General features: G+C 44.2%; 1 protein-coding gene across 1 annotated transcript in view; it reads right to left on the bottom strand.

The window, feature by feature from the left end:
- DNAH8 (dynein axonemal heavy chain 8) overlaps positions 1 to 25,831 on the bottom strand; it is a 611,430-nt gene that overhangs the window by 10,275 nt on the left and 575,324 nt on the right. Inside the window, exons 82-89 of the mRNA XM_025186355.3 lie at positions 19,543 to 19,745; positions 18,295 to 18,368; positions 16,790 to 16,942; positions 16,282 to 16,437; positions 10,331 to 10,447; positions 7,153 to 7,254; positions 5,632 to 5,792; positions 941 to 1,097 (exon numbers count right to left, since the gene is read on the bottom strand). Coding sequence (XP_025042140.3) covers positions 941 to 1,097; positions 5,632 to 5,792; positions 7,153 to 7,254; positions 10,331 to 10,447; positions 16,282 to 16,437; positions 16,790 to 16,942; positions 18,295 to 18,368; positions 19,543 to 19,745 — 1,123 coding nt within the window. The remainder of the gene's footprint in view (positions 1 to 940; positions 1,098 to 5,631; positions 5,793 to 7,152; positions 7,255 to 10,330; positions 10,448 to 16,281; positions 16,438 to 16,789; positions 16,943 to 18,294; positions 18,369 to 19,542; positions 19,746 to 25,831) is intronic.

Below are 25,831 nucleotides of genomic sequence, written 5' to 3'. Positions count from 1 at the left end.
AGCTGAGTAGCCACTGCATGGGTCTTCTGAGGAGGTGGGCAGGAGGCAAATTTTTGGTGTGCGCCCACGTAGGCACGCACCTTAGAGGGAACCCTGACTGTGATGCTGCCTCCAGATGCACCTTCAAAATCCCAACTTGGGACCCTGTCTCTTGCTGGAAGGGCTTACATCCTGGTCCAAGGAGGGTTTGGATCACCTCCTATTTTTTCTACCATTGTCATTCCTGCCCCTATGCGTAATAAAATCTGTCCTATGACCTGCTGGTATGAATAGGGTAGAAGCCTAGGTTTAAAGGAATGCCTCTGACGTGCTGGGGTGTGAATGCCTAATGACTTACGTGTGGCTCTAATCTTTCAGACTCTGAGGTTAGTTAATTCAAACTAAGCTAATTCGAACTAACGCATCTAGAACTAAAAACTAGTTCAAATTAGCGTTTTGCTAATTCGAACTAGCGCGTCCACACTGATTGGACGCAGGGGCGCATTTAAGGGCGGCTGAAACCGGTTCTGGCAGGGCATCAGGTCAGTAGTTGCGTTGTGTGGCTGCTGTCTGAGGCTATCTGAGGCTCGTGCTTAAAGGGATCCCCCTGGACAGCCGGTTCTCAGCTTTTCCTGCTTGCTTGCCAACCTTGCCGAGGGACAGCAAAGCATTGGTCTCTGTGCCCATCTGTGTCGGTGCTTCCCTTCGGGGACGCCGCCGCAGGTGGCAGCATGGAGCCGGAGCTCGCCCTGCACCTTCTGGTGCACTTTCTGGACTTGCTGCTGCAAGCCTGCCAGCAATGGCCTGAGGCTGCCTGGCACCACCTGGTGCACGTCAGCCCCCTGCCTCTCCACCTGGCTGCCCTGGTCAAAAAAATGTCCAGCAACTGTGTGCAGATTGCATGCAAATCCAAGAGTAGAATGCATCCAAAGAAGAAATTAAAAAATCCTGACTAGCTTACCTCATGGGGTATATAATCAGGAGGCAGTTTGTCCAGCATATCTTCAGCTAACCGGTACACAATGGCTTCACGAGTTTCTCCTGCTCCACCTCCACTTTCCTTAGGTTGAATATTGGTAATGGTGTCAAGAACATTGGCTGCGGTGTTGCTCTGATAGCTGAGAGGAATATTAAATCATTAGGAATATTTCATAAATTACATTGTTTCATTACAGCTAAACTGTATGCTTCATAGAATCATAGACGTTAGAAAAGAGAAAAAACCTATTAGTTTAGCAACTAGTTTGTGAATTTCTCACAGTAGATTGTTTCCCAGTGCTGATCATACAGAGCATCTTGTCAATTAGAATGTCTATTTTTAATTTGACAAGAATTTTTTCCTTTCTCTTTCCCTCCCCATTCCCTCTTTTTCTGCTATTTATTTGTGTCTCTAGACCCCTTGCTCCATTCAGCTGAAGAAGTGGGTTGTGTACATGAACACTCATGATACTATCTACATTTTTTCACCTTGAGCAGTAACTGAGGTCCTTCGAGATGTGTGGGCATCCCGGTGTTCTTAGTTGGAGACTTTTGGTAGCAGTACTTAGTTGGGTTGAATTGCACATCCTTCGTCTCTGTCTCATGCTGTTCCAGGCAGTTAACTGACACTGTGCGACCAACCATCATCTGTTCTTTCTCTACTTCAGAGACTCATTTAAAAAACTCTGAAATAGAGAGGGCGTAATGGGGCATCCATAGGGACATACATCTCGAAAACCTCAGTTACTGCATAAGGTGAGTAAACCTCTTTTCTTTGAGTGCTGTGGGTGCTCCACTTTAGGTGATTTTAGAGCAGTGCCCTTCAATGGATGGAGGGGGCTTGGAGTTTGGGTGTCATGACTGACAACAGTACAGAGCATCCAAAGGAAGTATCAGATATTGTCTGTTGCTCTAAAGCATATCACTGTGTAAAAGGTAGGGGTTGATGCTCTACAAATGTCTGTGATGGGGACATTGTGGAGGAAAACAAAGGAGGCTGACATAGCTGTAGTGGAATGAATGTGAATCCCCATGGGGGTTGGCAGTTGCATTGAAGGTAGCAGTTTTATGCAATCAAAGATCCACTTAAAGAATCTTTGTTTAGAGATAGCACACTGTTTGCAGCATTCATTGATGGCTATGAAGAGTCTTGGTGATTTGTGGAGAGTTCTAGTCCTGTCTATGTAAAAGGCCAGTGCCCTTCGAACATCAAGAGTATGCAGCATGTAATATGTTCTCTCTCTGTGGTTTAGGGTTAAATGCTGGCAGGTAAATAGGTTGGTTGAGGTGAAAAGAAGAGATCATTTTCGGCAAAAACTTGGGGTGTGGTCTGAGGGACACCTTATCCTTAAAGAACAGAGTGTATGGAGGGACTGCTTTGAGAGCTCCTAGTTCTCCTATGCATCTGACCAATGTAATTGCCATGAGGATAGCCACTTCCATGAAAAGGTGAGCAATGAGCAAGTCTCCAGTGGTTTGAATGGGGGAGCAGTGAGGGCCCAAAGGATCAGGGTCAGGTCCTACAGTGTAGTGGGTTCATGGAGATGTATTATTGAGTCCTTTGAAGAAATATTTCGTTAATGGTGAGTATTGATCCACCTTGGGGTAAAAAGCTATGATGGAAGATAGGTGGACTTTTATTGAGCTCACAGATAGGTCTGACTGTTTGAGTTCTAGTAAGTACTCCAGTATCAAGAGTAATGACACTGAGATGGATGTAATCTGCTTTTGTTGGCACCATGCTTTAAATTGTGTCCATTTCAGGGCATACATGTGATGAGTTGTTTCTCTGCGACTGTGTAAAAGTATCTCTTGTACCTCCTCTGAGCAGGTCAGCTCTGGTCCTCTGAGCCATGGAGGAATTTTCATGGATCTGGGTGTAGGACATGGCCTGAGTTCTGAGACAACAGACGAGGCAGAAGTGAGGGACACATGGTTTGCTTGAGGAGGTAAGAATACCAAGTTTGGCAAAACCTTGATGAGGCTATTAGAATTACTTTGGCCCTGTCCAGTCTGATCTTGTGAATCACCCAGTTCAAAAGGGGATGGGAAGGAATGCATAAAGAAGAGGGCTTTCCACTCAAGGAGGAATGTGTTGCCTAATGACTGTCTACCAAGACCTGTCCTGGAGCATAACTGTGAGCATTTGGCATTCTGAGTGATTGCAAAAATGTCTACTGTGGTGAACTCCCTCCCCCACCCCCATTTGAAGATGCCCCTCCTGTTTCTCAAAGGTCTCCTCCTTTGGGATGTAAAGCTTCAGAGAAATGGGTCTGCATGCATATGTACCCTGTGAGAGTGACTTGTCCCCATAAGTCCACTGAGGTGGTCCATAAGGCAAAAGGGGAAGGTACCCACTGTTGTCACCCCAGGTAGGTGGGGAGCAATGTCACCTGTCCTCCATTCTCTTAATAGTCTGAAGAATGCTGTCTTGCATGTCCTGCTGTCTGACGGGAGAGCTCTGAACCAAGATCTAGGAATCAGAGGATTCATTGTCAAACGGTTTTGGGTGTGGGTGGGTGAAAACTGTTCACCCTGACTGGTAGACATCTGGGTAGAAGGAAGCTTAAATGAAAATGCAGTCGGTGACCTAGAAAATCTTGATGTGGAAAGGTGTCCAGGAGCAGTACAAAATGGAAATTCTGGCTGATCTGACACAAGATTGTTTGAATAGCTAAACTCCTGCAGTACCAATTTATATCTCATGGAATTTCGTGAAGAATTGATGCTATACTTGGCCAGTATGTGAGTGTCTCCCAAGCACTTTTCTTTGATCATCGGAGTCTCTTCAAGAAGAAGATACATCAAGAGAAGGATAAAAATTAATGCTGGAGAGAAGTGATTATGCAGTTTAGGTCTCTTTAGCAATGACAGAGTCAATGTTCATTTTCTGAGTGAGTTCTCTGCAATTCTCCCATTAGAATTCCAGAGTAGTTCTCCCCAGGACTTATTTGAGGTCTGGATTGGAGTACATCACAACTCATTTTACTGGACCTTTTATCAAGTTTTAGGGAGTCTGTATGCATTGGAGCTGGAAGAGAAGAGGAAGATAGATGTTTCTCTATCAGTTTCTTCTACAGCATGCACCAGGATCAGTGGGCTCTAAACAAAGCTAAAATTATGGTGGTGTGCCATTCTCTCAGGATTCCAGTGATATTGGTATTGAGATATAACATGGTGATGAGTCCGTACAAAAATTGCAATAGTGCATATTTGTGTCTTTGGTGACTGCACAAGATGGCTAAGAATCCTGCACCTTAAATTTCAGGATGAAGAAATGTGTAAAAAAATGCCCTGAACAAAACTTCTAGACAACAGTGGGTTCATACAACTATATCACCTTTGAATACCATGTGTTTAACACTTCTTAAATGCAAAGGAAACATCTGATCAGTTTATAAAGTCCTAGTAACAATGAGTATGAACATCTTGCAAATGACATAGTTCATGACAAAATTATAGGAATTCCAAGAAAAAAATGATTATGTTTCATTATATCCCGCTAGAGATCATACATTAGTTGAAGATAATAAAAACCAAGCTGTTGCACATATTGTTTGTGAATGAAAAAGTGGATAAGTGAAAGATAAAAATTAAAACTGAGTGGCTACGCCTACACTGGCATCCTTTTCCGGAAATGCTTAAAAAGGAACAGTTTTCCATTATAAGTATTTCCGTAAAAAGCGCGTCTACATTGGCAGGATGCTTTTCTGGAAAAGCACTTTTTCCGGAAAAGCGTCCGTGGCCAATGTAGACGCGCTTTTCCGCAAAAAAGCCCTGATCGTCATTTTCGCGATCGGGGCTTTTTTGTGGAAAAGACTACAGTGCTGTCTACACTGGCCCTTTTCCAGAACAGTTTTTCCGGAAAAGGACCTTTGCCCGAACGGGAGCAGCATAGTTTTTCCGGAAAAATACTGACAATTTTACAGTAGATCGTCATTGCTTTTACGGAAAAGCAAGCGGCCAGTGTAGACAGCTGGCAAGTTATTCCAGAAAAGCGGCTGCTTTTCCGGAATAAGTGGCCCAGTGTAGACACAGCCAGTAGGTATTAAGTGATGCCAAAAAGCCACTTTTAAATAATGGAATTGCAAAAATATACACAAGAGATGGCAACACAGGTTGCTGGTACATCAAAGGCAAAATGTAAAGAAAGTGTCATCTGAAGAATTATTTGGCAAAAATGTGTATAGTAGCAAAGAGTCGGGAACGTGGAGCAGCAGAACGACACTTTTTATTGTTAATTGTATGGTATCTGGCACTGCAAGTGAATGCACATATTAATACAATTATTAATCATTTTGCAATACACAAGTTGGCTAATGTTAGCAAAAATAAAAAGACATCTATGACTTTCCTTTCATTATTTTAGAAAGTAAATGATTGCTTTAAAAGAATAAGTAAAATTGTTATCGGATATATGTCATAAAGCTGCTAAACTGATCTCAGTCTATATGTACATTACCACAGCTGAATATTTTGAAAAAAATGGTTTTAAATTGAAAACTGTGGCTTTCAAAGAGTTCATAAAGGATTCCTTAAGCATTGGACTATGCAGAGGTCCAAGATTTTCCCTATAAAATACATGCTTTTTATCATATATTTGATAGGACTCTGACTGTTTTCAAAAATTAAAAGAAAAAATCCTCAGTATCATAATGTTTGCGACCCACTTACGTGATGTCAGCATTTGGGTGAAGACCAAAGACTTCTGGGCTATCCATGGCAGGGAGAGTCTGAATATACTCCTGATACTGATCCAGAGTTTTGCATACTGGGATTTTATATCCAGTATAAAAACAAAATGTGCTTTCAAACATCTTTTCACTGAACCACACCTGTGCAAAATGCAGAAAAGAAATTTATAGAAAAATCAAAACTTTCTTACTTCACACAGGGATTTTAATCTTGTGTTTATTTTCTTCAGTATTCTTGAGAAGTTAGAATTCTAGCTGGATTAAAACTAGTAGTTTTACTCTAAAACAAAAGTAGGACTATATCATTACAAAGTGAGGGATTCAAAGTGAATTCCATTAGTGTAAATTAATTTTCTTATTTTAAAAGTGTGCATGCTCCTATATGGAATGAGGACTAACGGTAGTTCGAATTAGGATCTTTAATTCGAACTACCTACTCCGTGCCACATGTAGCCGTGGGCACGGAGTTCAGACTAAGGGGGATTTAAAAATGGCAGCACCCAGGAACATGCAAATGAAGCCTGAGATATTTAAATCCCGGGCTTCATTTGCAACTCCTCTTGCCCTAATTACCCTACCTAGCTCGAACTAACAAGCTAGTGTAGATGTACCCTCAATGATTCTCTTCATCTACTATATATTTTAGAGAGTCTATCTGTCTGTGCATCTGTCTGTCTGTTCAAGAACTCCTTCTAAACAGTAAGAGCTAGGACCACCAAATTCAGTATGCATCTTCTTCTTATCATAACTTAAAGTAAGGTCAGGTTTTGGTTGTGCCAAGAAAAAGGTATGTGCCCAAAATGGGACTGTTTTACATAAAATCATACAGAAAAGAGTCAGTCATCAGACAGATGAAAGTGGCTGGAAGGGGGTGTTTCCCCCCACACACCTGGGAAAGCCCCAGCCACGAGCCTTCCACCCCCAGGTATCCTTTAGGCAGGATGGGGGGTCCTGAAGCTCCGACTCCCTGATTTTTCCGGGAATATTGCTGGCTGTTCCCATTCATCAAGGAATGAAGAGAAAGTGTGTCATTTGCTGCATTCCTCACTCTGGCTGGGGAACACAGGCAGCAGATGAACCTAGATCTGCCCCAGTCGGGGGCATGCACCCTTCCTCTCGCTGTGCCTGGTGGTGCTGCAGCGGCCATGAAGAGGAGTTTCTCACCTAACCCCAAACTGCTGAGGTGAGAGAGGGTTGGGGCACTCCTCTCTCTCCAGGTCAGCCTGTATACTGAACCCCTCATCCCCAGTCCCACTCCAGAGAATGATTTAAATGAAGAAAAACAAATATTAGTTGAGTTATGGAACTCAGCAACACCAGGTAGATCTTCTGGTACAATGTAATTGCAATGTTGACGTAAATATTCACATTATGAACTCTAACTGCAAAAATCACAATTATTTTTATCCACAATATTATATATTTTCATGAAAATGAATATTGATACAGTTGTCTGAGTCTATTTTTAATGACAAAGAACTGTATTTTCAAGTTATCTTACCCTAGCAAAGCAATTAAGAAGACGCTTATCAAAATCATCGGTGACCCGACCTCCATATTGCACTTCTCCAATCATGTATCGTACTGTGCTCCATGATATACCCTAGATACAAATAAAATGAAATACTGTAGTTACAATCTATACCACTCAATGGCAGTAGTGTCTGTGCTAGGTGTCTGATTTTTTATCACGAAGCCCCATCAAGAAAGGACCCCAGTGGCTGCTGTCAACACTGCTGACCAGGTCATTAAAAGTCTGTCTGCAGCTTATGCAGGCTTTCTACCTAGCTCCGCACCACTCTTGGAAGTGACATATATCTTTGGCTTCTAGGCACAGAGCCAGACAGGGAGGCAACACACACTGCTCCCACACCTCCCCAAGTGCTGGCTCCACAGCTCTCATTAGTCAGGATAATGGTTGGGGGGGGGGGGAGGAGGGGACATGTCCTGTGGGTGTTTCTGGGAGCTGCCTGAAGTGAGTACCATCCAGAATCAAACCCCACCCTGAGCTCTAAGCCCCTGCCCCAGACCCCTTCCACACCCAAGATCCCTCCCAAAGCACAACACACAGCCCCAGTTCTGAATGCCTTCCCACATCCAAACTCCCTACCAGAGCCTGCACTCCGTTCTGCATCTGAACCCTCTCTCTGTCCTAGTCCCCTCCTGTACCCTCTCCACTCCCCAAACCTCTATTCTAACATGGAGCCACTGCCCGCACCCTGAATCCCTCATTTCTGGCCACATTCTGGAATCTGTTCCCACAGCACATATCTCCTCCAAAACCTCAACCCCCTGCCCAGCCCAGATCTCCCTCCTGCATCCCAAAACCCTCATCCCCAGACCTACCCAAGAGCCCACACCCCTCGCTCATGCTCTCCCACACTCCAACATCCTTCCCCAGTCCATTGCCTCCTCCCACAGCCTGAATCCCTCATTACTGGCCCCACACCAGAGCCCACACCCCCAGTCTACAGTTCATACTCACTCTCATATCTCAACCTCCTGCCCCAGACTGGTGAAAATGAGCCAGTGAATGAAGGGGGGACTGCACAACAGAGAAAGGAGAGATGGAGTGAATGTATGGGAGCTGGGGCCTCAGAGAAATTGAAGGGTGGGGTGCAGCCTTGGGGAAGGGTGTTCAATTTCTGAAAGATGGCAATCCTAAACCAAAGGAACTGTGGAGAAAGAGGTGTAGGAAATAGGTACACTGGTTCTGTGCATGTGAGGAACTCTTTTGTGCAAGGGAATATCCTTGCAGGGGACTTGTGGGTGGCTTTACCACCTGAGCATCAAAAAAGGAGCAGATCCTAGTAGAGATCCTACCCTGAACTATTGCCTTTAAACTCTCTGAAACATTAAGGGTATGTCTACACTACCACCCTAGTTCGAACTAGGGTGGTTAATGTAGGCAACCGGAGTTGCAAATGAAGCCCGGGATTTGAATTTCCCGGGCTTCATTTGCATATTGCCGGGCGCCGCCATTTTTAAATGTCCGCTAGTTTGGACTCCGTGCCCACGGCTACACGTGGCACGAACTAGGTAGTTCGGATTAGGCTTCCTATTCCGAACTACCGGTACACCTTGTTCCAGGAGGAGTAACGGTAGTTCGGAATAGGAAGTTAATCCGAACTACCTAGTTCGTGCCGCGTGTAGCCGTGGGCACGGAGTCCGAACTAGCGGACATTTAAAAATGGTGGCGCCCGGCAATATGCAAATGAAGCCCGGGAAATTCAAATCCCGGGCTTCATTTGCAACTCCGGTTGCCTACATTAACCACCCTAGTTCGAACTAGGGTGGTAGTGTAGACATACCCAATGAGTGCATCTACACAGCACCCTAAACTCGAAATATGATATGCAATTTATGCTATGCAAATTGCATATCTTATTTTGAATCTATTTCAAAATAGCTTATTTTGAAATTTGGTGTGCCTACACAGCACCAAATTTTGAAATAACATGCTATTTCGAGCCACTCCTTATCCTTAATGCAACAAGATTTATCAGGAAGGCGAAATCGCACACCCATTATTTCAAAATAACAGGCGGCTTGTGTAGACGTGATGTAGCTATTTCGGGAAAATAGCCGTGCAGTGTAGATGTACCCTAAATTAGGCGTTAAAGATGAAAAAGTTAGACATTATGAATCAAAGGAAATATTAGCACTACTCAATTGATGAAGTCTTAAATGGTCATTTTTAATTTTATCATGGACAAATGGAACCAGTTTGACTCTTCACACACACTTTCTTCCTCTGGGTATGTCTGCACTAGCCCCCTAGTTCGAACTAGGGAGGCTAATGTAGGCATTCGAAGTTGCAAATCAAGCCCGGGATTTAAATATCGCACGCTTGATTTGCATCTTCCCAGCCAGTTGCCATTTTTGAAATTTACAAGTCCGGACTAACTGCCCACTTGCCTTGCAGGAGGAATAACAGGTAGTTCAATTTAGGGCTTTAATTCGAAATACCGGGTCCCTGCCGCATGTAGACATGGGCAGCTAGTCCGGACTTGTAAATTTCAAAAATGGCGACCAGCCGGAAAGATGCAAATCAAGCCCGGGATATTTAAATCCCGGCCTCGTTTGCAACTTCGAATGCCTACATTAGCCTCCCTAGCTCGAACTAGGGGGCTAGTGTAGACATACCCTCTCTCTTTCTCTCTCTCTCTCTCTCTCTCTCTCTCTCACCGTGAATATATTATCAGATTATAGAATCCACCATGTTACTCATGCAAGTAGGGGTGCCTTCTTCAATAAAATTTCTCACTTTATTGATTTATTTTATGATCTTCTACATATGCTTACTAAAAACAGGATCAACATTAACCAGTAATTTTTAAAGGCGGTCATATTTTAGACAGATTGCTGAAATTACGAGATCGAATTCTTAAGTCTTTAACCAGTCCAGAACTCCTATTGTAGTTCATGGGAATATGGGCTGAGTAAAAAATGCAGAATTTCGTCTATAGTGACTGATGATCAAATACTTAATGCTTTTTTAATTAAATTGTATTTTTGTTAAGAGTTTTCATATGGATAATAGTGTACATGCTAGACAGAATGTCCTTCCAAGTTGACATTCTAATCACTATTGAAAGAGTAAATATTCTTCTCAATATAAACAGAACTATGTGAAGTAAGAAGTAATTACAGATACTGTGTACATAAATATTACTCACTTTCTTGATATCACATTCATCTAGGTGATTCTGTATAAATTGAACACTGGCTGTAAAGTCTGCAGAATTGAATTCGTAGGGAATATTCCAGCCCAAAGGGCCAAACTTTCGTCGTTCCTTAAGAATACCATTGAAAATAAATAGTCAGTCTGTTTTCTTTAAATGTACTATGTTGCATCATTATTATTTATGGTGAAGAGAAACTGGAATTAAAGATTACAGTGAATAAAGGACACAGTCCAAACACACCATTATGTATTTCTTCTGTATCGTTAATAATTAATAATGGTTTTTAGGTGCTGCATGTTTAAACAAAAACATTATCACTACCCATCTTAGGGTATGTCTACACTACAAGTTAATTCAAACTAACAGCCGTTAGTTCGAATTAACTTTGATAGGCACTACACAGGCAAACCGCTAGTTCGAACTTAATTCGAACTAGCGGAGTGCTTAATTCCAACTAGGTAAACCTCATTCTACGAGGACTAACGCCTAGTTCGAATTAAGTAGTTTGAATTAAGAGCTGTGTAGCCACTTAATTCGAACTAGTGGGAGGCTAGCCCTCCCCAGCTTTCCCTGGTGGCAACTCTGGGCACCACCAGGGAAACTCATCTGTCCCCCTCCCGGCCCAGGAGCCCTTAAAGGGGCACGGTCTTGCTATGGTGCCTGTGCCAGGTGCAAGCCTGCCAGCACCCAGCCAGCAGACTCTGCACCTGGCACGGCACGAGCCAGCCACCCGCTGCCACCCAGCCCTCCGACTCTTCCCGGGACCAGGCTGGTGGCTCACAGTAGCCTGCCCAGGGTTGCAAGAGGCGGGCGCCTGCCTGGTCTAGTGCGAACATCGTGGACCTCATCAAGGTTTGGGGGGAAGCCTCCAACGTCCACAACCTCCGCACTAGGCACAGGAAAGTGGCCATCTAGGGCAGGATAGCTGCCAGCCTGGCCACCCAGGAGCAGGTTTGCATGAAAATCAAGGTGGTCGAGTGAGACCCCGACCCTGAGCCCTGAGCTTAGAACATAAAAACATAAGAATGGCCGTACGGGGTCAGACCAAAGGTCCATCTAGCCCAGTAGCCTGTCTGCTGACAGCGGCCAACACTAGGTACCCTGGAGGGGATGGACCGAAGACAATGACCAAGCCATTTTTCTCGTGCCATCCATCTCCAGCCTTCCACAAACAAAGGCCAGGGACACCATTCCTACCCCCTGGCAAATAACACTCCATGGACCCAACCTCCATGACTTTATCTCACTTCTCTTTAAACTCTGTTCTAGTTCTAGCCTTCTCAGCCTCCTGCAGCAAGGAGTTCCACAGGATGACTATTTGCTTTGTGAAGAACAACTTTCTGTTATTAGTTTGAAGCCTGCTACCCATTCATTTCATTTGGTGTCCTCTAGTCCTTCTATTATGGGAACTAATGAAGAACTTTTCTTTATGCACCCTCTCCACACCACTCATGATTTTATAGACCTCTATCATATCCCCCCTCAGTCTCCTCTTTTCTAAGCTGAAAAGTCCCAGTCTCTTTAGCCTCTCTTCATATGGGACCTGTTCCAAACCCCTGATGATTTTAGTTGCCTTTTTCTGAACCTTTTCCAAGGCCAAAATATCTTTTCTGGGGTGAGGAGATCACATCTGTACACAGTACTGAATATATGGCATACCACAGTTTGATACTTCCCCTCCTCGTTCTTCACCTGGCTTCCCCCTTCCAGCTTCCTCCTCCCAGGTTTTCCCCTCCCCTCTCCCACTCTCTCTCTTCCCCTCTCCCACCTCCTTTTCCCAGTCTCCCCGAGTTTTGTTAAATAAAGAGAGTTTCTATTTTTGAACACACGTGTCCTTTATTTTGTACATCAGGAAGGGGGGACTAGGGAGGGGTAAATGGAAGGAGGTGAGGGAGGAATGGGGTACTAGCCCCCGATGGGGAGGACTAGGGTGGCTCTGCGGGCTCTTCAGGGTGGAAGCTCTCCTGCAGCCCCCCCCGATTGAAACCCCCCCTGGATGGCAGCCTGCGGCAAGTGCAGCCGGGCTGATGGCCGAGTGCTGTGACGTGCCGAGTGTGGGAATTCAGGGCACTCCAAGCTAGGACTGCTGTGCTGTCCCTCATTGAGTTAGACAAGCGAGCGGGGAACCCCTGAGAACTGTCTGTCCGGGGTGGGGGTCGGGTCCCTTTAAGCACAGCCCTCGGCTAGCCTGAGACAGCAGCTCCACGCTCTAAGTCCTAATGTGATGCCCTGCCGGCACTGCTTCCGGCCATCTTTAACCTTGGTTCAGGGTCCACTCAATGTGGACATGCTACTTTGAATTAGCAAAATGCTAATTCGAACTAGTTTTTAGGTCTAGATGCAATAGTTCGAATTAGCTTAGTTCGAATTAACTAATTCGTATTAAGTTAGTTCGAATTAGTGCTGTAGTGTAGACATACCCTTACTGATTATAATAGCCCTGTGTTTTAAAATCTCCCATATCTTTATTGCTGGATCATGATGATAGAGTTTGTTATGTTAAATAGGGTACTTGGTCTAATTTTCAGACATGATGAACACTTGCAGTTCCCTATGATTTTAACAGACTTAGCACTTCTGCCCGTCAAGATATAATCTTTCCTTTTTTTTCTATTTGTGGTCTCTTTGTTAAAAGTAGTTCTGATTTTTCAGTTTCATATTCTGACACTAAGTTACTCAAGTGCACTTAGGTTGCTCTTTTTGTTTCAATTCTTTCTCCAATGCCTTTTGGTTTATATGCCTTTTAAAATTGTTACCACTTTTACATATGGTAAGGCTGCCTGTTTACCTCCCTTATATTATCTCAGGTCCTTCTTTATGAATGTTTCAGGTTAACATCACACACTTCTATTGAAATGTAACTGTAAATCTACTAATACAAATACAAATACTAAAATCTAAAACATTGAAAAGTAATTCTTAGAATTAATATGATTAGCATTGGAAAACACTGAAAAGCCTTACATCCCTCACACCCACATTTTACTTTCCTCATGTAGTAAAGACCCATGGTTTGCTGAAAATATTCTTGATATGGCACCTGGGAATCTCATATATGTAGCTCATCTGTTATTTTTATTTTTCTGTGTAACATGAAAAATAAATGTTTAAATAACATTTAATGTTGTGCCCTCCTTGTAAATGGCTATAGCATGCTACTTAACTCCTAAAAACTGTCAAAATGTAGATGAAAACAAATACAATTTGGCTACATCTAGACTATGGGGCTACGTCTACACTGGCCCCTTTTCCGGAAGGGGCATGTTAATTTCACCTATCGTAGTAGGGAAATCCGCGGGGGATTTAAATATCCCCCGCGGCATTTAAATAAAAATGTCCGCCGCTTTTTTCCGGCTTTTAAAAAAGCCGGAAAAGAGCGTCTAGACTGGCCCCGATCCTCCGGAAAAAGCGCCCTTTTCCGGAGGCTCTTATTCCTACTTTGAAGCGCCCTTTTTCCGGAGGATCGGGGCCAGTGTAGACGCTCTTTTCCGGCTTTTCTAAAAGCCGGAAAAAAGCGGCGGACATTTTTATTTAAATGCCGCGGGGGATATTTAAATCCCCCGCGGATTTCCCTACTACGATAGGTGAAATTAACATGCCCCTTCCGGAAAAGGGGCCAGTGTAGACGAGCCCTGGGGGTTTTGCGGGATATCAGAGGTATCCCACAAAAACCCTGCTGCGTCCAAGGAACGCGTTTTCTCTTCTGCTTTTTTTCACGGAAGAGCAAATGTGCCTTTTGGTTTATATGCAGGGGTGTATACCTCGTTTCATGAGGCATAAAGGCTCCACTGAAAAAGGAGGCTTTTCCACCATTTGGCCCCGTCTAGACAGGGGCAAATGGTGGAAAATCCTCTTCCGAAGAAAAGCGGAAAAAGCGACGTAAAATGTAGAGCACATTTTGCATAGTTTTTTCTGCAAAAATGCCACAAGCTAGACCTAGCCTAAGATAAAAAGGGAGTTGTGGAATATTATACTCACATTTTTAAAATCCCTTTCAGAGACAACACATTTATTAGGTATCTCAAACAACAAAGCTTGCTAGTTAGCAAAAGTAAATGGGTAAAACCCTGGCCAAATTGAAGTCAAAATGAACAAAAGTCCTATTGTCTTCAACATGTCAGTTCTCCAGTGTGTTGAAGTGTGGTTATAGTCAGAAAAATAACTATATAAAAATTGGTGCCATACTCAACAAATCTGCTGCCTATTTGTACCGATAATTATATATACTGATTTAACTGGAATTTTGTCTATCTGACTTTCTGAAAGACCAGTAATCCATACTAATGGCTTCTCTCCCGTCTTTGTCTCTTTGACAGACAAAGAACATCAGTAAAATGAATTAGAAGTATGTTGTTAGTGAACACGGGAACCAAAATCAATTTGCCTAGAATTAAAACACTAATGGAACTGGGTAAAATAACAGTAATCAAGTAGATATATGGATTATTAGTGATAGTGAAAAAATTGCTTTTTGTCAGCAAGTAGCTGTAGAATTCATGAGTTTCTCTAAGGTCAACAGGGTCAAGACCACAAGAAAGCTTAGCTGTAACCATGCAATTTTGCTCTTTCTCTTCCTAATTTTCAGAGCATTCTGAGAATGAGGGGAAACAGAAGGGAAGGCTTAGACCACTCTGCAATGCCATGGAAAGACTCTTTGAAGTAGGAATAAGAGCCTCCGGAAAAGGGCGCTTTTTCTGGAGGATCGGGGCCAGTCTAGACGCTCTTTTCCGGCTTTTTTAAAAGCCGGAAAAAAGCGGCGGACATTTTTATTTAAATGCTGCGGGGGATATTTAAATCCCCCGCGGATTTCCCTACGACGACTCATGAAATTTACATGCCCCTTCCGGAAAAGGGGCCAGTGTAGACGTAGCCTAATACTTTAAGGATGAGTATGTTGGTTCTTTATATATTTCCCTGAATTATTGAATACTGGATGCTTATCTATAGAACCTTTGTCGCAAGCAGGTTATTAGGAGATTGTGAGTTTAAAGGCAAACTAATGCCTATATAAATATGGTGACTGACTCTTTTTTAATACCTCATCTGGATGGATGAATAGCTACAGTATTTCCAAAAAGTTCCTGCTGGCCAAATAGGCCTGCCTCTCAGGGAGATAGAGTACCTGTGCTAAAGGGAGGTAGGCAGAGTCTTCACCAAGGGCTATAGAGGGACAGCTGCACGGGAGTAACTGTGCCACCGGCACACTGGGCTACGTCCACACTGTCCAATCTTGCACAAGAATAGATGCAAATGAGCTGCCATTTTTGAGCAAGGGGCTTTTGCTCAAGAAGGAGCAGTCTACACTGCTCCTTTTTGCACAAAAACTACCTCTTGTACAAGAGCCATTCTGCCTGAAAATAAGTGGCAGAATGGCTCTTGCGTAAGAGGGTTTTTTTCCGCAAAATGGAAGCTCATTAAGTATACAAATGAGGTGCGGTGATGAATATCACCGCAGCTCATTTACATATGTTCTTGCACAAGACTGGGTAGTGTAGACATAGCCTAAGTGCAGAAAAGCTCACAGGAGAGGCCTTAAGGATTAATTAATGTATCTAAATTGCTTTGAGATCTGTGATTAAAAGGATCTACATTCAGAAAGTGAAAAATGTTAGTGTATAAATCTTATGACTACCATATCTTTAAATTACACAATGCGGGCCCAGTCCTACTCACACTGAAATCAATGGAGGAAAATGACCATTGACATTAATGAAAGCAAAATTCGTTTTTAAATTCTCAGCATATAAAATCTGCCTGTAACGTAAGAAAATAAATCAGTAAGGTACACGGAGACTCCCCGTTCTGCTATTTGATGAATATTGAACGTGAAATAAAAGACATTCATATCACAAAAAAGATTCAAATATAAACTTTTTATCAGGAACTCCAGTGAAAAAGACTTAGTATGAAGCTGAAAGCAAAACCTGTATGAAATACTGTACCTGGACAGTGGAATGTAGAAAAGCTACAGTGTAAAGCAGAGGTTTCCACATAGGCATATTGCTGACATCTAGAAGGTCTTGATTTATTCCTGAAAATGTTCTTTTCAAACCTGCACGAACACCCTGAGGTGGTTCATTAGTGAACTTTATAGAAACCTGTTATGTAAAAAAGGTAAAACAATTAGATTTACCTTCTCTATCTAAAATGTCACAACTTTTAAAATTACAAGTTATACAACCAAGAGATGTGTAGTTGAGATGTAGCTGATCAGAAACAACACAAAACGAACATATACTGGAACCAGTAAATTAAAGTCCTAAGAGACATCATATTTTAAAAACGTTAACATGTGACTTTTGAGAATGCTTCAGATTTTGCAATGCAACTTCCATTACAGTGTTGTTTTTAGCTTCAAACGTTAAGTTTGACTCATTATTTCATTTTCATATACCCATATTATCTAAATTCATGTAATGATACTACATCTGACTAAGTATTTGAACAAACCTGTAGTAGCGTAATTGGGAACTTGTCATGTGGCTCAGTGGTTATCCAAACTCGAAAGCTCTCATCAGGAATTTCAGCAGTAAGAAGTGTTTCCAATAGTTCATCCATGAAATCCAGGCCTAGATGGCAATTCTGAAGCAACACCCAGCCCCCCTGTATATAAATAATTTATGAAATATTTTTTTGTCAGTAAACCATAGAAAACCAAAAAAACCCCACCATGTTTATGTTAAGATCAGATGTGGTAACATACAGCTAATTTCCTTGAGGTTTGCAGGGTTTGGTATGTTTTTTTGGCTACATAGTATCATTTTATTTGGACATTAGCATAGATGAAACAGCTAGGAAAAATACATCTGAAGTTATTTTAGTATGCTATATTTCAGACAGAAAAATGAAATAATTGAATACAATGCATAAGTAAAGTAGTAGTGCCATCATGTGGCAAAAGTAAATAAAAGAAAGCCAAACAGCATTCCTTAACTATCAAAACTTCTATTGATTCAATTGCATTATCAGTTCCAAAAAATAACCAGAGTTAAAATATTACTGTTGAAACCCAACATGAATATCTTTTCCCATTAATTATTTAGACATTAATTAATAGACATTAAAGGGTCTAAGGTCACTGTAGAAAGGATGAAGGAAGACTAAACCTTTTCACTTACACTCTACAGTATATCTCTTATAAGCATATATAGGTGAAATTCAGCCTTGTGCAGAAGGTTGCCTGTGGACCCCTTAAATACCACATAAGCTGTCATTTGAGGGCTGGGCATTAACACAGACGTGCATTTCTGCTATTTGTGAATTAAAATAAATAGTCTTTTCATCCTCACCTGTGTTATTGTTAAGATGAAAAAGAAACTCTAGACAAATATTGGAGACCATTACATTAATTTCGATGACCTACATGGGTTTTATTACAATTTATAGTGTCATAGTTGCAATTTTGTGTTAGTTCATTTATGTGCAAATGAGCAAGGGTTTGTTGAATAAATTTAAATATTTCTATCACTAGTTCATATATTTTGGTTTACTTAAATATAGTGAAAATACTTTTATATATATTTCTTTTCTTTTAAACAACCTTCTTCTTCCTTCTAGTTTGGAAGGAAGACAAATTCTGTCATCTTTCTAAATTATTATTTGTTATTTGTATTATTGAAGCATCTAGGACCCCTAGTCATAGATTAGGATTTCACTGTGCTAGGTATCGAACAAGAACACACAAAAAAGATGGTCCCATCCCTAGATAAAATCAGTCTGATTTTCAGAAGTTTTCTATTGCTGATTTTCTGTACCTAGTCCTGCACTGTATTTTCAGCATTGGATAAAAATACACTGAAGTGATGTAGGACTTTTTGTATTCTGCTTTCTGACCTCAACATGAGCATGTAAACCTGACTCAATTTTACATAAGTTGTAGTATACAAGGATACAGGTATAAAGGACCTAAAAAAGTAATACAGAAATATAACTGGCATTTCAGTGTTCTTTCGTACCTGCTGCATTGACATCTGTGTTAGCTTGCGTGCATGAACTTCTTGTCCCTGACCCATAGAGATAGCCCTGCATTCTAAAACAGATGGAACAGTATATGTTAGCTTCTTCAGCTAACAGCAAGGGGAATTAAAATTATTAGTTCAAAGTGATATTGGGAAAAATTACTGAAATATGCAACGAAACCCCATTTTAATAAAGTCTACAGTAATGTAGAAATTTTATTCTTATGTATTCAGTTGGTATACCTTCAATATTTAATTATGCTTTTCCCAATAGAAGTGTAATTTTCTATAAATATCTGAAGTGTAATGAAGCACCTGTATACTCAACATATATACTATGCATTATAAGGGAATACGTATGGCTTGTATTACTATTGTCAATGGGAATTTGAACATAACAGTTTCTCCTAATTCCATACAAAGCAAAATTTTCAAGAACTTTAGGTGTGCAACTAGCAACCAAATTACAACTAGCAAAAGTTACAACTGTGCACACAAATCAAGTAACTGTACATTTTAATGTGACCAATTATTACAAATGTTTTTAACCAGTTATGCATGTAACTACTCAATTTGTATGTACAATTTCGCACATAGTTTAGACATAATATATGCACACAGTCTAGAATTTTTTGAAGTTCCTTTTTATTAAAAATAATTTCATAAAAATAAACAACTGATTATCTTATAATCTGCAGCAGGTAATATTTAGAATAGTACCATAGTTTTGTTATGCAAAACTCAAGGGCTTGTCTACATGCAGTGTTACTACTCAGTAAGCGAGGGTTTAGTGTACTAGCTTGCCACACAGTCACTTCTTGTGTAAACAATGCTATTGTGCACTAAAATTGCTGTCTAGCGTGCTTTGATGTACTGCTTTTTAAAATGATAGTACATTTGCAATGTACATTCACACCCTGGTTTGATGAAATGTAATATGCCGAACAGACAAGCCATAAGACAGAGTAGGTATCTGTCATAAATACAATTATAGAATAAAAAACATCACAGATTAGAAGGAAAATAATTAACAAGCAATGTAAATATTGAGAACATATTTCTGCTGCACTCCCTGAAAGAATGATCTTCAATAGTATTTATTTCAAGTATTGCTTACTTTCTCCATCTCTACGCAAAACTTTCAGGGATAATTAATGATAAGGCAGATCTAACAAAGCTCTTTTCTAGAATAAACTGTCCAATATTATATTTCCTTTTTACGATGAAAATGTATAAAATTCATACCCAGTTTAAGTTTCCTTGCCAAAGCATCAATTTGAATAGTTGGGTCAGATCCCATAGACAAGAAACAGATAAGGGGTGTTCGTGTATCACTTTCTTCCCAAGTCTTCTCTAAATTTAAAATGACTGGTTCTGTATATTTGTCATCCAGCGAATCACCAATATACTTTCTGGCTTGGGAAAGGGTACGATCTGGGCACCAAGACCTGGGAATACACATATGAAGTGAGCTACAAATTCAGTGACTCTTTCCTTTATTTTAATTAATTTCAAGGTTATGAAGAGAAAATTAAGACTGTGATGTTATATATGAGACAAAACATGTTATGAAAACATTGACAATAAAGTAACTTAAAATATTCTATTCTAAACAATATTTTAACTATTTGTTTTTTATTTTAATAGTCCTTAAAACGGCTAGTTAACCTTAAAAAGTTAGCAAAACCAGTCACAGAGGAGTCATTAGTAAATTTAACTCCCCCACACAATTAAAACTTTCATAGACAATTTAGTCAATGTGCAAGTGGAACAAGAAATTTGATATACTAGAAAGCCCTGCTCTGTTCATAATACCCTAGATCAGTGGTCACCAACCAGTAGATCAGGATCTACCAGTAGATCTTGGAGCCCCGGAAAGGTGATTTTGTCTGGTTTGGCCAAGAGGCTATCGAGGACTGGCACTTCAGCTGCCCCTCCCCCCGTTGCTGTGCATCTTCTGCTCTTTGCCTTGGAGCTGTCCCCTCAGGAGCCTCCTGCTATCTGGGGAGGGGAGGGAGAAAAGGGGTGCTCATGTCAAGGTGCCCACTTTCCCACTCTGTATCCTATCGCCACAGCAGAGACACAACAGGACTTGGGATGGAGTTTCCTGGCTGCTTTTGGGAGTGGTGCAGGGCCAGGACAGGGGTGAGCCTGCCTTAGCCCCACTGCACCACCACCCAGGAGCCACCTGAGGTAATCAGTGCCCAGCTGGAGCCCACATCCCAAAATCTTACCCCAGGTATGAACCCTCTCCTGTACCCCAAGCCTCTGCCCGAGCCCTGAGTACCTTGTATCTAAATGCCCTACCAGAACCTGCACCTAGAACCCCCTCTGGTACCCCAACTGCCTGCCCCAGGCTCAGCTCAGAGGCCCTCTCACACTCCAAATCCCTTACTCCAAGACGAGAGCCAGCAGCCCACCCTCTGCCCCAGCCTGGTGAAAGGAAGGAAGAATGGGGGAGGGAGGAAGGTCGGAGTGAGCAGGGGTGGGGCCTCGGAGAAGGGGCACAAAGGAGGCAGGGCAAAGATATTTGGGTGTGAGGTAGATCTTGGATTGCACTTAAATTCAAAAAGTGATCTCATGCTTAAAAAGGTTGGAGACCACTGCACTAGATATACTGAAGCCATGTTACTACAAGCTGTATCAATCAGATTGTTTCAGTTATGAAATTAAAACAGTGTCAAGAACTGGCTAACAATGAGATATTAACTTCAATTTTAATTGTGTAGAGACTCAAACTGCATATACTAGCTATGCCAATGTATAATTTCATACAAGACATAGCTAGCAGTGTTGCTTACACTTATAGTGATAGAAACTCCCCAATAATACCATCCTTGCCACCATGGATGTAGAAGCTCTATATACCAACATCCCACATGAAGACGGATTACAAGCAATTAGAAACACTATCCCAGAGGACACTACTGCCAACCTGATAGCAGACCTATGTAACTTTGTTCTCACCCACAATTATTTCCAGTTTGAGAACAACTTATACCTCCAGATCAGCGGCACAGCCATGGGTACACGCATGGCCCCACAGTATGCTAACATCTTTATGGCTGACCTAGAACAACGTTTCCTCAACTCCCGTCCCCTTTCACTCCTCCTCTACCTACGGTACATCGATGACATCTTTATGATCTGGACGCATGGCCAAGAAACACTGGAGATATTCCACAGAGATTTCAACAACCTACACCCCACCATCAACCTCAGCCTGGACCATTCTACACGAGAGATCCACTGCCTGGACACCACCGTACAAATCAACAATGGAAAATTAGACACCACTCTCTACAGAAAACCCACCGACTCATACAGTTACCTACATGCATCCAGCTCCCATCCAGAACACACCACGCGATCCATCGTCTATAGCCAAGCCCTTCGATACAACCGCATCTGCTCTAATCCCACTGACAGAGACCAGAAGCTTCAGGATCTCTACCAAGCATTTATAAATCTCAACTACCCACCCAGAGAAATAAAAAAGCAAATTGAAAGAGCCAGACGAATACCTAGAAACCATCTACTTCAAGACAGACCCAAGAAAACCAACAATAGAACACCACTTGTCATCACCTACAACCCCCAACTTAAACCTGTCCAACACATTATCAATAAACTACAGCCTATATTGGAACAGGATACCATACTCAAAGAGGCTCTGGGAGACAGACCCATAGTCTCCTATAGACAACCACCTAACCTCAAGATGATTCTTACCAACCACCACAGGACATACCACACTAATACCAACCCTGGTACCTTCCCTTGCAACAAACCCCGTTGCCAGCTTTGTCCACATATTCATTCTGCTGATACCATTATTGGACCTAACCAAGTGAGTTATAAGATCAAGAACACATATTCCTGCGCATCCAGAAATATAATCTATGCTATCATGTGCCGAAAGTGTCCGTCTGCTATGTACATTGGACAAACATCTCAGACACTTTGCCAAAGGATTAATGCCCACAAAACAGATATCAGACAAGATCACAAAGAGAAAACAGTTTCTTGCCATTTTAACCAGAAAGGACACTCTCTCAAGCTACGTCTACACTGGCATGAATTTCCAGAAATGCTTAAAACGGAATACATTCCGTTTTCAGCTTTTCCGGAAAAGGAGCGTCTACATTGGCCACGGAGTTTCCGCGATAACGATGCGCTTTTCCGGAAAAGCGCGTCTACATTGGCGGCGCGCTTTTCCGGAAAAGCAAAAAGCCCGGAACCATTTTGAAAAGGGCAAAGGCCACCAGACCTTTCCGGGGGCGGGGCCGGAGCTCCGTCCAGACGCGTGGTTAAAGGGGTCTCACCGGGCAGCCGTTGGTCTCGTGCTCCCGTGCCTTGTGACCTCTGCCAGATACTGGCACCCTTCACAGGGTCGGTGGTTGCCCTGTGAGTTTTGGGGACACCACCCTTTGGTCCCCCACCAGCTTTTCCTGGCATTTTATTTTTTCTGCTCTGCACTGTCTGCTATGGAGCCGTGGATGGCCATGTACCTGCTCGGGCCCCTGTTAGACCTGTACAGGTGCCTGGAGCTCGTGCTGCAGGCTGGTGCCCTGGTGTTCATGTACCAGGAGGCAGAGATTGCCTTGGACTCCCTCACCAGGGAGGTCCTGGCAATCGCGTGGCATCAGCACCCGACGATAGACCGGCCCATTTGGACTTTGGAAACGAGCACCGACTGGTGGGACCGTGTGGTCCTCGGACGATGGGACGACTACCAGTGGCTCCGGAATTTCCAAATGAGAAAGCGGACCTTCTTGATGCTGTGCACCTGGCTGACCCCCGCGCTGCAGAGAACCGCCACCTGGCTGCGGGCACCCATCCCCGTCAACAAGAGGGTTGCCGTCGCGCTGTGGAAGCTGGCCACACCGGACAGCTACCACTCGGTGGCACACCAGTTCGGGGTGGGAAGATCCACCGTTGGCGTGATCGTCATCCAGGTAAGTCCCAGGGGGAGTGAGATGGGGGGAGGGTGCTCCACTCCAGGCCCAGGGACACCCAAGACTCCAGGCTGGGTCGCTCAGGGGTTTCGACCGTCCCTCCCTTGCACCGGCCCACTGGTGGGGGGGGGCGTGGGGAGAGGGGGGCCCTGGGTGTGTGTGTGTGTGTGTGTGTGTGTGTGTGTGTGTGTGTGTACCGAGGGAATCAAGGGGGGGACCCAAGGGAGCGCACACTCACCCCTGGCTGTATGTAATGTGTTCCCTTGTGTTTCTCTGCACCCTTCTGCAGGTCGTCCACGCCATCAACGACGTCCTGCTGCCAAGAATCATCCGCCTGCGTGACGTCGATGAGAGCATGGCCGGCTTCGCTGCCCTCGGGTTCCCCAACTGCGGGGGAGCTCTGGACGCCCCCCACATCGCCATCCGGGCCCCGGAGCATCGAGCAGCCCACTTTATGAACAGAAAGGGGTACTGCTCCATCGTCCTGCAAGCCCTCGTGGATCACCGGGGTCGCTTCCTGGACATCTACGGCGGCTGGTCCGGCCGGGCACACGACGCCCGCATCCTCCGGAACTCAGGACTATTTCAGAGTTTGGAGGCGGGCACCTACTTCCCCCGGCGGGACTTGACTGTCGGGAATGTGCCGATGCCCATCTGCATTGTCGGGGATGCGGCCTACCCCCTGATGCCCTGGCTCATGTGGCCCTACACGGGGCAGCCGGACCAGAACCGGGCCCGGTTCAACGACCGCCTCAACCGGGCCCGAAACCCAGTGGAGCTGGCGTTTGGGTGAGCAGAATGCAACGGAAGTGCTGGCCGCGTGCTGCGTGCTCCACAATATTGTGGAGCGCAGTGGGGAGGCCTTCCTCCCTGCATGGGTGGCAGCTGAGGCACAGACCTTGGACCAGCCCGACACAGCTGCCATCCGCCAAGCGCCAGGAGGCGGTGCGCATTAGAGAGGCCCTGGTGGACATGTTTGCCCAAGCCCCGTAGCAGGGTCGCTTGGGTCACCCCAGAGTACTCCGTCCCAGCTCCTACCCTTCCCCACCTCCTCCCCTTACCTCCCCCCCCCCATAGTATAGTAAAGCGTCGGGTCACAGCACATCGCGGCCGTCATCGAGTCTGTTCGTCGGGTGCGTCGGGTGTAGTTAGGGTTTTTCTTTTAAGTTTGGCTAGGATTTAGGCCACCATCGCCGTCCTGAGGAACAGCCAACAGGATTTGGGACTTGTGTGGAAGGCTTACATCAGTGCAATCTTCAATGGATCTAATGGCTGTTCCTCTCCTGAGGCCCGGAAGGCCCAAAGGACTGACATGGCCAGCAACACCACAATCATCCGTCGAGGGATCTCCTGGCTGTTCCTCTCCTGAGGCCCGGAAGGACCAAAGGATCGAGGTGGCCAGCAACACCACAATCGTCCTCCCTGCGCCTAACTTATGTTTTTGAATCTGTACTGTACTGCATATTGTAACCATTTTTTTCTGCTTGTTTGTTGCTATGTAAATATAGTTTCTGGTTTACATCTTTACTGAAAAGTCTCAGTATTTCTTTATGCGCCGCGAACCAATGACCACTGAAAAAGCCCCCCCCCCCCCCGGTGATAGAGTCATGAATTTGTTGTCCACAGTTGTAACCCTCTTAAATTGAAGTGGCTAATTGGCATCTCACATAATTTCTGTACAGTTACTAGAGGAACACAATAACCACACAAGATTGAAATGAAAACAGAACTTTTTATTTACAAAGGGGGGGGGGGGAGCTTTAACTGCGAGAAGGACGGGGGGGACCTTTAACTGGGAGAAGGACGGGGGGGGACCTTTAACTGGGAGAAGGAGGGGGGGACTTTAACTGGGAGAAGGAGGGGGGGACCTTTAACTGGGAGAAGGAGGGGGGGGGACTTTAACTGGGAGAAGGAGGGGGGGGACCTTTAACTGGGAGAAGGAGGGAGGGGCAGTTACTGGGACGGGTGGCCCCTGCGAGCGCCCCTCTGGGGGCGGACCTGCCCACGCTGGGCAGACCGCGTTGGGGCAGCCTGCACGCTGAGGTGCCCACGAGTAGGAGCACGAGTAGGAGCACGAGTAGAAGCACGAGTAGGAGCACGAGTAGGAGCACGGTCTTCAGGGTCAGGAGCAGGAGCATGAGCAGGGTCAGGGTCAGGAGCAGGAGCACGGTCAGGGTCAGGGGCAGGAGCAGGAGCATGAGCAGGGTCAGGAGCAGGAGCACGGTCAGGGTCAGGGGCAGGAGCATGAGCAGGAGCAGGGAGAGGAGCAGGAGCTGGGAGAGGAGCAGGGATAGGAGGGGGCATGGGCTGTGCTCCCGGAGGGATGGCGGGGGCATGCGGTCTGGCCATGCCATAGTGGATGGCATGTATTAAATGTGCCGTCAGGGTGCGCATTGTGGCACGCATCTCGCGGCATTCCTCCAGGAACGCAGCCCATCCCTCCTGCCGCCACTCCTGGTCCCCCTGCACACGCTCCGCAATGGAGGTCTGGATCCCCTCCACCGCGGTGACATGACGCCGAAGCAGCTGGTCCCGGTGTCGGAGCCTGGTCCTCCGGGCTTGGGCAGCTGGGGGTG

This window comes from Pelodiscus sinensis, chromosome 3 (assembly GCF_052426305.1).
Source record: "Pelodiscus sinensis isolate ZL-2025 chromosome 3, ASM5242630v1, whole genome shotgun sequence".
Lineage (NCBI taxonomy): Eukaryota > Metazoa > Chordata > Testudines > Trionychidae > Pelodiscus > Pelodiscus sinensis.
The sequence above is the reverse complement of the archived record's forward strand: the minus strand, read 5'-3'. Positions and strand labels throughout refer to the sequence as shown.